Raw genomic sequence first — 13,119 nt, forward strand, 5'->3', positions numbered from 1 at the left:
TTCGCAACCCTGCTCCTCGCCTGAGGTGTGGTAACCCTCAGGATAAATCCCCACCAGTCGGCTCTCAAAGAGGAGAGCATCCTAAGGGACTAGGGCATCTTTTGCATTGTTACTTACATTGCTCAGTGCTGCCGCATGATTTGAAGTGGAGATGCCGGCGTTGGACTGGGGTGGGTACTGTAAGAAGTCTTACAACACCAGATTAAAGTCCAACAGGTTTGTTTTGAATCACAAGCTTTCATTCGCCATTCACCTGATGAAGGAGCTGTGCTCCGAAAGCTAGTGATTCGAAACAAACCTGCTGGACTTTAACCTGGTGTTGCATGATTTGAAGTACTCTATAAACTACTGGGTATGAGTTTTATGGCTGTGTGAACATTTATAGGGATAGGGCGGGGGGTGTGGGCCTAGGTAGGGTGCTCTTTCAGAGGGTCAGTGCAGACACGCTGGGCCAAATGGTCTCCTTCGACACTGTAGGAATTCTCTGCTTCTATTCAAACATCAAGTGGTGTCCTACCCAACATTTGTCACTTAGCCAACATCACTAATCCAGATTATCTGGTCAGTCAACTCAGTTCTCTTTGTGGGAACTTGTTATGTGATAAATTGGCTGCTGTGTTTTCTTCCATTGTAATAATAACTACACTAAAGAACTTTCAGACAATCCAGAGGAAACGGTGATACAAATTCAAGTCTTGCCTTTCTCTCATTTTGATTTCTGGCAAAGCATTCCATAATTTATCCATTATGTTCTTTCTGAAGAAATATACCTGCTTGATAATTCCTGTTTTTCTTTCTTTACTGTCGTATCAAAATCTTGATATGGAAACGAATAGAATATCTTTTGGAGTGGATGCTTTGTATTTTATGATAAATGCAGATCCGGTAAAGGTGGGAAAGCCACAGGGATGTGAGGGTGGGAGGGCATCCATGTGAGTGTTCCTAATGTAGTGTGTGACATGCTGTCAGAATGTCGTGTATTTTTAGCTGCCCGCAGTGTTCTTAACTTCTAAACAGACGAGGTGGACTATTGCAAAGGCACCTTGTTAATTTACATATAGAATGGGCTGTGGCCCAGCCATTGTTGCTCATGTATTTATTTGCTAGATTGGGGAAACCAGACATCCTGTTGGACCAAGAAACATGCTCGGATTTAAAATCGAGAATAAACAATGGACGGAATTGTCGTGTTATGTACTCTGGGATAACACAGGCTGCAACTGGATGCAGCTTTAACCAAAAGATACTCCAGACCTTGAAGTTAGTTCAATCTGATTTATTGAACCAGTAGCACAGTTAGCACAGTTCTCTATGAGTTCGACTCTCTGCTAACCTAAGTGTGGTTACTCTGTCTGACTGAACCAGACTAGCTCTTAGCCACGTGCTGGAGGTGTGATACTGTACATACATCCTGACTCACTCTGTAGATGTTCATCAGTGGAAAGAGGCAGAGCGTGAGTGCCTCGTGCCTTTAATAGTGAGATACCACCCCTGAGTGTCCTGCCTGCTCATTGGTCATGTCTTGTTCTCTGTGTTCATTAGCTGCGTGTCTGTATCATTATCTGCATGTCTGCATATCATGACAGGAATTTTATGGCCACTTCCAGACAGCAGGCCTCAAAATGCGGCAACTTGTTCAAAGGTCCATTGACGTCAGCCAGACCAGCAGATCTGGCTGCCGGGGGGGGTGCGTGGGGGTGGGGGGAGGGGGGGGGGGGGTGCGGCTGTAACATTCCGACAAATATAAAAGGAGCTTCCAAGTGGCCTGTGACGTGAGACAGAAAATTTGCAGTGTGCTGTTTCTCAACACCCAGTAGACCTTCGGACTTTTTCTTGATTTAGTGTCAAAATGTATTTTGGATGTGGCAGGGCAGGTTGATAAAGCTGCAAAAATATACAGTGTTTTGTTTCATAAGCAAGAGCGTAGCAAACAGAAGGATAGAGTTAATGTTAAATACATTCAAATGGTAGATCATAGTTAGAATCTAACTGCTAGAGCTTAAGATAAAATAACCCCCGCCCCTTTGCGGAATGTTTTCAAATGGGGGCAGCAGATCCCCATTGGCCGCTGATGGGATCTTCTGGCCCTGTCAATGTCTAGGGCGTTTTGCGTGGAAGGATGTCAAGGCCATGGAATAGGTGTCGAGCAGACTTGCTAACAGGATAGCAGGCAGGAGAGACTTTAGTTACCAGTAGAGATTGGAGAAACCATTTTGTTTCAACGGAACAGGAAGGTTAAGAGGGAATCAAAACGATGTTAAAACATTATGAGGGGCTCACAGGATGAATTCAGTAAAACTACATCCACTGGAGAGTGATGCAGCAACTGCAGAATAAAAATTAAAAATTAAAGTGAAGAGATTAAGAGATTTAACAAAAACATCCAGGATCTGAAATACTCTATACAGAAATAGTGGCAGAATAATATTTAAAGAATAAATATTTGGAAAAGGTAAAAATAAAGAAAGGGGGATGGGACTAAATAGGTAGATATTTCAGAGAGCTGCCACAGGTTTGATGGGCCTGCTTCTGAGTTATATAATTGTACGATTTCATAATTAATGCTTTGTTGTGACAAAGGGATGGTTTGGGTTGCGGAGGATTTTCATTAATTTTTATTCATCATTTTTAGCGGTGGCATCTGTTGTTACTGTTGCAAATTACTTTCCTCATCTTTATATTTCTTTGAACATTTGCTTGTGCTTTTAGATGTACTACAGGCAGCATGCAGAGAAGTCAAAGTACACATCGGTAACAGACACTCCGGAGATGGTACAAGCAAGAATTAATGCACAGCAGCTAAGCAATGTAAGTCTGAGAAGTAGCGGAATTGACATTAGGAGTCGGGGGTCCCGTGAATTTCACAGGATAACGCTGCCAGCTATGAGAATGCAGGGATTGTTTTAAAACTACTCCCTTTAATTGAAGCATTGCAAACATCCTGTTTCAGCACTGATTGATTTTCAACCTTTGGAAAAGATTTTCAGTAGAGAGAAGGCACAGAGGGAAAATGTACCACCATTATGTTTCAGTTTAGCCTGCTCTGTTCTGTATATAATTTGATTAACACGAATGTTAAGCCTTTACCTCTTTTTTTATTCACAGTTAAATTATCGGGCACAGTATGAAAAGACCAAAACCCAGTACACGTCGCCTCTGGAAGTGCCACATTTACTTAAGGCCAAGGCTAATGCTGATCTGTACAGTGATGTAAGTATCAAAACTCTGTAATAAATTGTTGCTCAACATTAGAACTTGATATTTAATTGCAAGGAGAGAATATTATTAATTTGAACTTTACTCAGGTACCTGATAAATAATACTGCGGGTGGGGGGTGGGGGGGAATTTCCACTCCCATTTTCAGATGGCAGGATCGTCGCCGGGAACAGGAAATCCCGTGGGAGTGCCAAAACGTGATTAACGTTGGTGGGAATTCCCTTTCCGATTGTCCCCGCCTCCCGCCATTGACGTAATGGGAATCCCGAAGTTCAATTTTGGGATCCATATTTGAATACATTTAAAAGTGCTCCCCCCCCACCCACAGAACCCTGTTATGTTGTCCATTCACATTGGTGTGAGGGCACGCAGGTATGAATGACAACAGGGGGCACCTGGTTGGCAGAACCGCCAGAGTAGTTCAGGTGGGTGTTTGGCTCATGGGGCCGAGGGTCATGCCCGAGTGTGATTGAATTTTGCATGAATCCCTTTTTTCACAGATTCAGGGTGAGAGTCCTTGAGACAGTGAACATGGTGGAGAAACCAGAGAACTGCACATGTGTGGCATTGGCAACAATAACAGGCCGATAAATAATATAAACTGTTCCTCACTGCTGACCTGTTTGGTGCAATGTCTTCTCTTGGGCAGTCCTTCAGCACCGAGGATGACCCGCTTCCACTCAGGGAGGTGGGTTCTGTGGTGGCTGAATAGTCCGATCCTGGATCCGCACAATCCACCACAGGTTTGTCCTGGTGCTCCAACCTACGAGGCTCGAGGTGATTGGCGCCTTCGCAGATGCTTTTTCTCTACTTTGTGCGTTCTAGAGCAAGTGATTCTCATGTGTCAATGGGGATGTTGCATTTATTTAGGGAGGCCTTCAGAGTGTCCCTCTGCCCTCCTCGTGATCGCTTGCCATTGCGGAGCTCGGAGTAGAACACTTATTTCGGGAGTCTTGTGTTCGGCATGTGAGCAATGTGGCCCATCCATTGCAGCTGGTCGAGCGTGACCAGCCCTTTGATCCTTGGGATATTGGTCTCGGGGAGGAATCTCACGTTGGTACACCTATCCTGCCAGTGGATTTGCAGGATTTTGCAGAGGCAGCGTTGGTTATATCTCTCAAGGGATTTGATGCATCTTCTGTACATTGTCCATGTTTCTGATGCAAATAGGGGAGAGGCGACCACAGCTGCTCTGTAGACCAAAGACTTGGTGCTGGATTTGAGGTCTTGACCTCGATCATTCTGTTCCTCAGCCATCCAAAGGCTGCACTGGAGCATTGGAGTCGATGTTGGACTTCATTGTTAATACCTGCTCACTCTGAGAGGAGGCTCCCGAGATATGGGAAACGATCCACATTGTCCAAGGGCTCACCGTGGATCTTGATGGTTGGGGGCAGTTTTGTGTGGCAGGAGTGGGATGGTAGAGAACCTTTGTTTTCCGGATGTTTAGTCTGAGGCCCATTCTCTCGAATGCATCGGCAATGATTTATAGTTCGGGTGCTGAATGTGCGCACACACAGGCGCTGTCTGCGTACTGCAACTCGATAACAGAGGTTAGAGTGGTCTGGATTCTGGCCTGCAGGTGTTGGAGGTTGAACAGATTCCCACTTGCCCAGTAGGTTAGCTTCATTCCAGCGGGGGAAATTCAGGGTGATGGGGTGGAGTGTTGCTGTGAGGAAGATGGAGAAATGTGTTGGTGCAATGATGCAGCTCTGACTCCAGTTTGCACTTGTATCGGGTCTATGGTGGTTCTGTTGGCGACAATCACGGCTTGCATGTCATTGTGGAGCAGGCGGAGGATGGTGACGAATTTCTGCGGGCAGCCGAATCTGAGGAGGATGCTCCACAATCCCTCACGGTTGACATAGTCGAAGGCCTTTGTGAGATTAAAGAAGGCCATGCACAGAGATTGAAGCTGCTCTCTACACTTATTCTGGATTTGGCGCTTGCTGAAGATCATGTCCATTGAGCGTCTTGATAGGCAGAAGCCTCACTGAGACTCAGGGACGAGCTCTTCAGCCACTGGGAGGAAGCAGTTGAGGAGTATTCTCCCGATGACCTTTCCCGTGGTGGAGAGTAGGGAAATCTGAGACGGTGGCGGGTAACATGTTGCGGGGTGTTATTGAGAACGCTTGTGTTGAAGGTCGAGTCTTGGTTGAGGAGGTCCTCGAAGTGCTCTCTCCAGCCGGCCCTGCCTGCCTGCCTCTCTGTCTTTGATGAGCGCCTCTCCATTTTTGGCTCAGTGGGGAAGGTCTCTAGGTACTCTGACCGTAGATGGGTTTTAATTGTGCAGAAGAAGCCACACACATTTATTATTGTAATACTAACAAGCGGCCAGAAGATGGCAGCCTTATTCTGTATAATCAGCACCTTGACGTTTGTTATTCCTGTTTAATTAGTCCCTGCTGCTACACAACATTGACCCATTTTCCAGATCCCCTCAGTCAGAAGGTGTTTCGTTGTTTAATTTATTAAAGTTACTGTAACGTCATTCTAAGCATTGTGACTCAGATTGTGTGTGTTTTACATTTAGATGTTTTCGGATTTGTTTTTCTTTAGAACTTGATATCATTTATTCGAATGTCTGTTTTGATTTCAACAAGACTTAAATTGCGACGCTATTTGTATTTCTGTCAGTTCATTAAATCTCTTTCGGAATTCTGGTTAACCTTTTAAACAGCTTTTAAAACCCGTCATTCCATCAAGTGGGTGCCAGCTATGGTGGCACTCCCTTCTCTGAGTCAGAAGGTTGTGGGTTCAAATCTCACATCGGAGCCTCAAACACAAAATTGCACCCGATACTTGGATACCTGACATTACTGAGGGAGTGCGACTTGTGTTCTAGGTGAGACTCAAAAGGAGGGCCTCACCTGCCTCCTCAGGAGGACTCGAAGCATCCTCGGGCAATTAAAATAAATATATAAATTTAGAGTACCCAATTCATTTTTTCCAATTAAGGGGCAATTTAGCGTGGCCAATCCACCTACCCTGCACTTCTTTGGGTTGTGGGGGCGAAACCCACGCAAACACGGGGAGAATATGCAAATTCCACACGGACAGTGACCCAGAGCCGGGATCGAACCTGGGACCTCGGCGCCGTGAGGCAACGGGGCTAACCCACCATGCTGCACCCTCAGGCAATAGTTAGAAGAATGGTTGAGGACTTCTCCCTGGTCCCCTGGTCAATATTTATCCGTAATCCAATATTGTGAGACTATAGATTGCCACATTATTTGTGGACTTTGCTGGGCACAATTGTAGCTGCTGTGATTTGCATCAGAGACTATGGGTTCTGGAGTCAGGCCGATTTCTGGAACCTGATATCACAATCGTCTGCAGTGCGCACTCTGCATTCAGCACGGCAGGTGGGTCCAATTCGGGGGTTGGGGGGGGGGGGGGCAGCACGGTTTTGGTAGGTCTGCTGGATCCATTGGGAGTTGTGGCTACTGTCCAGGCAACAAGGGGGGGGGGGGGGGAATCACAAAATGGTGGTGTTCTCAGGGGTGCTCATTAATTTAAAACATGATTGGGTTATGAAACCGGTCGGCCCCTTGGAGCAGAGGGGGAACCCGTCCCGAAGATTTGTTTATCACAAGGTGGCCATCCCTGCCTGCGGGCAGTGTCACTGAGACAGGCAGTGTCACTGAGACATGGAACCTCAGGCAGTGTCACTGAGACATGGAACCTATGGGAACGATGGCCTTGCGGCCTGCTGCTGGGGAGATCAGTTCCAAGGAGCTGCCGGGGTCGGCAGGAGGCTGCTCTGAAGTTGGAAGGATCCAGGTGGAGTTCTTCCCATCCCACAGGCCTTTAACTGCTCATGACTGGATACCCACTGCTGCCAGGCAGGTATCCGCTGCTGAGGTCCTCCCACCTCTGCCAGGATTGCCTAGGTTTGTTCCCGTACCACCTTCAAACGTGCCTTCGTGGGACCAGAAATATTCTGTTCTACTCTTTAAATGTATTTCTTTTGGCTATATAGCTCTTTGGAAAATTCTGAGGTTGCGAATGGCGCCATATAAATACAAATCTTTTAAAATACGGGCTGTGCCGGCATGTTCTGTAAATAACTTTTGCACTTCTGTCAATAGTAATGTGCATTGCTATAGTCCGAGTCCATAATTCATGCCAACAGGTTCCAGAATTTATCCCATTCAGAAGGGTGACTGCTGCAGCTAAGTGACATGTGGTTTGTTATGGGATTGTGGTTAAAAGTATTTTAGATCATCAATCAATATTTGCATGCTCAAATTATCCTGCCGAATACCTCCCTAAGCATCTAACAGATTTAAGAAGTGACCCCCCCCCCCCCCCCCCCCCCCCACAAATGCTGCATATTTGATAGAAAAATAAAAAATTGCTGTAAATGGTGGACAGATGTATCAATATCTGAGAGAGAACGATAGCTCAACTTTCTGAGTGTAATCCCTCATCAGAATAGTTCTGGCTGAACGACTGCATCTTTTCAGCGTTTCCTGAAAATGCAACTTACCCCAGATGAGCTGTAAACAAGTGAGCTTTGGATAAGCAGCATTGCATGGGCTAATTAAGCTCAAATTGCCCTTTCAGTTCTCTCGGTTGAGGTGGACTTTGAAGGGCCAAAGATGAATGATGCTGGGCAACCCTCTCCTATTTTGTAATGTATCCCTGAATTTCCGCTCCTGGGTCGGGACAATTCCTGGCTCTGCAAACCCGACCGGGGAAAAGATGCTCCGGAGATTAGGATTTTCCTGTGGGATGCAAGGGGTAGGGGATTGGTGATCCGGGTGAAAATAAGAATCATGGCGGGTGACCCTGGAAAGGGTTTGAAGCTGCCAGGTGCCGAGGCGGGCTGGGTGCAAGGTTGGTCTCGGTGCACTTGCACCTTATCAAAGATATCGAAAAATGAATAAAAGAAAATAAATCTTCCAGGCTTCACCCCTCACACACTCCTCATGTCCCATCCCTGCAATCACATGCCCCCCTCACCTACCAACCTTTGCCCTTTCACCTACCATGCCAGCTTACCCAGTATCCACCATGTGCAGACCTTAGGACACATGCTGAGGTTAAATAAAGTTCTCAATGTCTATTGATGAATTCACTAGTTAAAAAATCTCATTGGTGAAAACCCATTGACTGCATTTAACTTCTTTTAGTACCTTAAGTCAACAAGCATCTGTATTCATAGTCCCACTTCAATGAGTTTATATGTACCTAGAGCTGTCAATCAAACAGTGAATTGACAGGCACCACACTGTGATAGTTATAGGTTGTGAAATCAGTCATGCAGTTCTAATCCTGTAACAATAACTCTCAGGCTTATGTCAACAGACAGTGTGAAATAGTAAGCACTGATATTCTTAACGCTCCAGACAGTTTTTTCTAATATTTAAAATGCTGGAAATTTAAATACCTTGACAGCTCTTTTGAGAGTTCCAATGAGCTTGACAGTTCCAATGAGTTGATGCATTTTTCACATATTCATGTCTAATTTTAACAATACCAAAGGGCACTTCACCCACAATGGGCACATTATCTCTCTCAAAGGGAAACTTATCTCTCCCAAAGGAGGCCTGGTACCTTATCCTAAAAATTACATCTGCAGAGGCTTCTGGAAGCTTTAGACCCACCAGGTATAAATTGCACAAATCGTATATTGCACACCCAACTAATGACAATCAGATCTGACTGATCATGTGCAGCCACCTCCGTAAACTATGGATGTTTACATTAAATAGCTGCCATTTCTGCCTCGTTGTGAAAATGCCTGAGCCCTGGTTTTGGGGTGGGATTTTGGCATGGGAAAGCTTCTCCGATTGTGTGAAAAGTTTGGCTTCATTGTCAGCCATGCTCAGTTGGTAGCACTCTTGCCTCTGTGTCAGAAGGCTAGAAGTTCAAATTGTACTTCAGGACTTGGCGCAAAAAATGAGGCTGATGCTCCAGTGCAGTACTGAGGGAGTGCTGCCAGTTGGAGGCGCTGTTGGAGCGAGACATTAAGCTGAGGCCCCGTCTACCCTCTTGGGTGGATGTAAAATATTCCATGGTGCCATTTCGAAGAAGAGCAAGGGAGTTATCACAAAGACACGTCTACCTGGGCATTCTCACATTGTTGTTCATGGTATCCTCCTGTGTGAAACCCGGCTGCTGCCTCCACTACATGACAACAGTGACGCCACTTCAGAAATACCTCATTGGCTGTAAAGGGCTTTGGGACATCCTGAGATTATGAAAGATGCAACACTTTTTTTTAATTGGACAGCGAAGAGCACAGCAACATTGCCCTTGTAATATGTATCAAGATTTGACATCAAATGTAATAAAGAAAAATAGATACATCCGACAGAGAAGGAAGCCATTAGGCCTTTGCTGGCTCTTTGACCAAATTACTAATTAGACGCAACCCTGTTATTTCCCAAGAATCCTGCAACTTACAGGACTCATTCTTTTCTGACACATGGAAAACTGCCCTTATCTCAAGAATACCAATCTCGTACACATAAAAATAGCTGCACAAATATGCATAATATATAATCTGAATAAATTCTGTGTCCTCAGATCAAGTACAAAGAATTCTGGGAAAAGAATAAGGGCAAGGGGTTTCACATGAAGCTGGATTCAATAGCCCTGTTAGCTGCCAAAACCTCTGGGGACCTGGCAAGTGATGTAAGTAGCTGCTTTTCTTTCTCTCTCTCTCATCAGCTTCTGTAGCCTATGCACTGTACAGTACAAACCCATTTCCATAGATACTATAGGTTTCTTTCTGTCAGACATACGTGTAGTTGAGGTGAGTCGAAAAGTGGCGACGGTAGATGAAAAATAAATGAACGCTGGCAACTAATTGTTGTCCTTTCTGGTGAAAAAACTTCACGGTTACTGAGATTGAGTGTGGGAATATATTTCCACAGTGAAACACATTATGCATCCACATAAAAAGTCACCGAAGACACCGCGCAATGAAAAACCAGGTCACAAGCTTCTGACTATCCCAGTGCCGTGATAAATTAGAATTTAAGATGATGGTTTCTGAGTGAGTTGAAAGGGTTTAGGGATTATCTAATTAAGTTGTCGAACACTATAAAGGGATTTGTTTGTGTGCAGGACAATTCACAAAGGGACACAAATTAAAACATGGCCATTTAGGGGGGAAGTTAGGAAGCACTTGAAACACAAATGGTCGCGGAATCTAGAAATATCTCCCCGGAAGGCTGCGGATGTTGGTGTAGTTTAAGGTTTTAAGAATGTCAGCATTTTGTTTTATTCTGAAATGATTTTTCAAAGGATGTGGTTAATTGGAGTTGCGGTACAAATCGGCCATGATTTGATTTAGCGGCGGAACAAGTTCGGGAGAGAATTATTCAAAATCTTGGATTTCCATTTGGTCCTGAGCTTCCTCTTTGTCACAGAATGTGCTTACATGCCCCTCAGCAACATCGCACTTTTACATTCTTTCCTCAGCCCCATAGCCCATGCGCAGTTGAAATCCTCATCCATACTTTTGACATTTTTGGCTTCAACTTAATAGTGAGGAGGATAACCTAAGATACAGGAGAATATAGACGGGCTGGTCAAGTGGGCTGATCAGTGGAAAACGGAAATCAATCTGAATGTGTGTGATGCACTTGGGCAGGACAAACAAGGCACGAGAATACATGTTAAACGGCAGGACACAGGGAAGTACCGAGGATCAGAGGGACCTTGGTGGGCATGTACACTGGTCACTTGAGTAGAAGGGCAGGTAGATCAAGTGGATAAGAAGTCATATAGTATGTCATGTGGCGGCATGGTAGCACTGTTGCTTCATAGCTTCAGGGTCGCAGGTTCGATTCCTGGCTCGGGTCACTGTACGGAGTCTGCATGTTCTCCCTGTGTCTGCGTGGGTTTCCTCCAGGTGCTGTAGTTTCCGCCCACAAGTCCCGAAAGACGTGCTTGTTAGGTAATTTGGACATACTGAATTCTCCCTCTGTGCACCCGAATAGGTGCCGGAATGTGGCGACTAGGGGCTTTTCATAGAAACTTCATTGCAGTGTTAATGTAAGCCTACTTGTGACAATAAAGATTATTATTATATGGTATACTTGCCTTTATTAGCTAAGGCATGGAGTTTAAGAGCAGGGAGACTTTGCTGGAATTGTATAAAATGTTGGTTAGGCCACAGCTAATGTATTGTGTGCAGTTCTGGAATCCACATTACAGGAGGGATGTTATAGCACTGGGCAGGGTGCAGAGAAGATTAACCAGGATATTGCCTGAGCTGGAGAGTTTTAATTTTGAAAAGAGATTGGTTAGACTGTTTTTTCCCCCTTGGAGCAGAGGAGACAAAGTGGGGAGGGGGGGGGGGGATGTGTATGGTTGAGATGTATAAAATTATGAGAGCACAGATAGAGTAGGCAGGAAGAACATTGTCCCCTTGGTGGAGCGATCAATGACCAGGGGCATAGATTTAAGGTAAGGGGCAGGAGGTTTAGAGGGGATGTGAAGAAAAACATTCTCACAAAGAGGATAGTGGGAGTTTTCCTGATAGGATGGTCAAGGCAGAGATGCCTTGAGAAGTATTTAGATGTGCATTTGTGATGTCAAGGCACACAAGGATATGGGGCAAATGCTGGAAAATGGGATTGGACTGATTAGGTGCTTGTTTTTGACTGGCGCAGACACCTTGGGCCAAAGGGCCTTTATGACTCACCTAACTATCCTTCCATCGTCCAAGCTCCATGAACCAACTCATCCAAAATTCTGCTTCCCGCACCCAAGTCGCACTCATCACCCCATTCTCACTGACCAACATTAGTTCCCAGTCCTCCAGTGCCTTGAATTTTAAATTTTCAGCCTTGCGTTCAAATCCCTCATGGTTTTGCCTTTCTGCCTCCCTTTGTAATCTGCTCCAGCCCTCCAACTCTTCCCTTCCTCTGATTCGAGCCTCTTGTGCTTCTCCCCTTGTCTTTAGCCAGACCAACAACCTTTACCCACCTGGGCCTGAAATTGCCATCTGAAATTGCTCGCTTTCCTTCTCCTCCTTTAGTGCATTGTCGACCAAGCTTTTTGGTCACCTTTCCCAACCTCTCCATTTTTGTCTCAGTGTCCATTCTATTGCCTCCGCCCCCTCATAGAACCTTGTGAATTGCCTTGGGATGTTTTCCTATGTTGGAGGTGTTCTATCAATTTCAAGTAGTCATTGTAATAATTATTTCTATCAGGTGTGACTCAATTTCAAATGCACCGTATAAATTCTACAAGGGGTTTTGTACATTCAGGCAGCCTGCACACGGTACACAACTCAAAAGCCTCGGAGTGATAGTTTATGGCAGGGGTGGGCAAACTACGGCCGGCGGGCCGCATGCGGCCCGCCAAAGGTATTTCTGCGGCCCACCAAGTCATTAAAAAAAAATAAAAAAAATTTTTAAAAAAAATTTTTTTTTTATTTTTTTAAATTTTTTTTTAAAGTTAATGGGGGGGGCTGTTGGGTTACTTACTGGTATAGGGTGGATACGTTGACTTGAGTAGGGTGATCATTGCTCGACACAACGTCGAGGGCTGAAGGGCCTGTTCTGTGCTGTACTGTTCTATGTTCTATATGAGGCGCCCAGAATCATAACCGGGTGAAGTAATTATTTTACTTAATATACTATGCGGCCCTTTGTGAATTGTGAATTTCTGAATGTGGCCCTTGCACGGAAAAGTTTGCCCACCCCTGGTTTATGGTATTCAGATAGAACACTTAATGACTTTGCATGACATTTCCTCCGACACTATTTTAACTTGTTTTAAATAAATGAGTTGATGCCTTGTCAAAACAGCAGGCACAGGAATATCATAACAAAGGCAAATGATCGTTTCCAAGCTCACAAGATTGAGAAAGTGTTTAAATCATTCATTTTAGCCTTGTTATCACCAGCCGACTGCTACAGGTTTAATTTAATTCT

The 13,119-nt window shown here is 45.0% G+C and overlaps 1 protein-coding gene across 1 annotated transcript in view; it reads left to right on the forward strand.

Annotated features, from left to right (window-relative positions):
- LOC119979706 (nebulin-related anchoring protein) overlaps positions 1-13,119 on the forward strand; it is a 125,531-nt gene that overhangs the window by 49,447 nt on the left and 62,965 nt on the right. The window contains 3 exon segments of the mRNA XM_038822261.1: positions 2,710-2,808; positions 3,106-3,210; positions 9,755-9,862. Of these exon segments, the coding sequence (XP_038678189.1) occupies positions 2,710-2,808; positions 3,106-3,210; positions 9,755-9,862 (312 nt within the window).

The sequence above is a fragment of the Scyliorhinus canicula genome, chromosome 16 (genome assembly GCF_902713615.1).
Source record: "Scyliorhinus canicula chromosome 16, sScyCan1.1, whole genome shotgun sequence".
Classification (NCBI taxonomy): domain Eukaryota; kingdom Metazoa; phylum Chordata; class Chondrichthyes; order Carcharhiniformes; family Scyliorhinidae; genus Scyliorhinus; species Scyliorhinus canicula.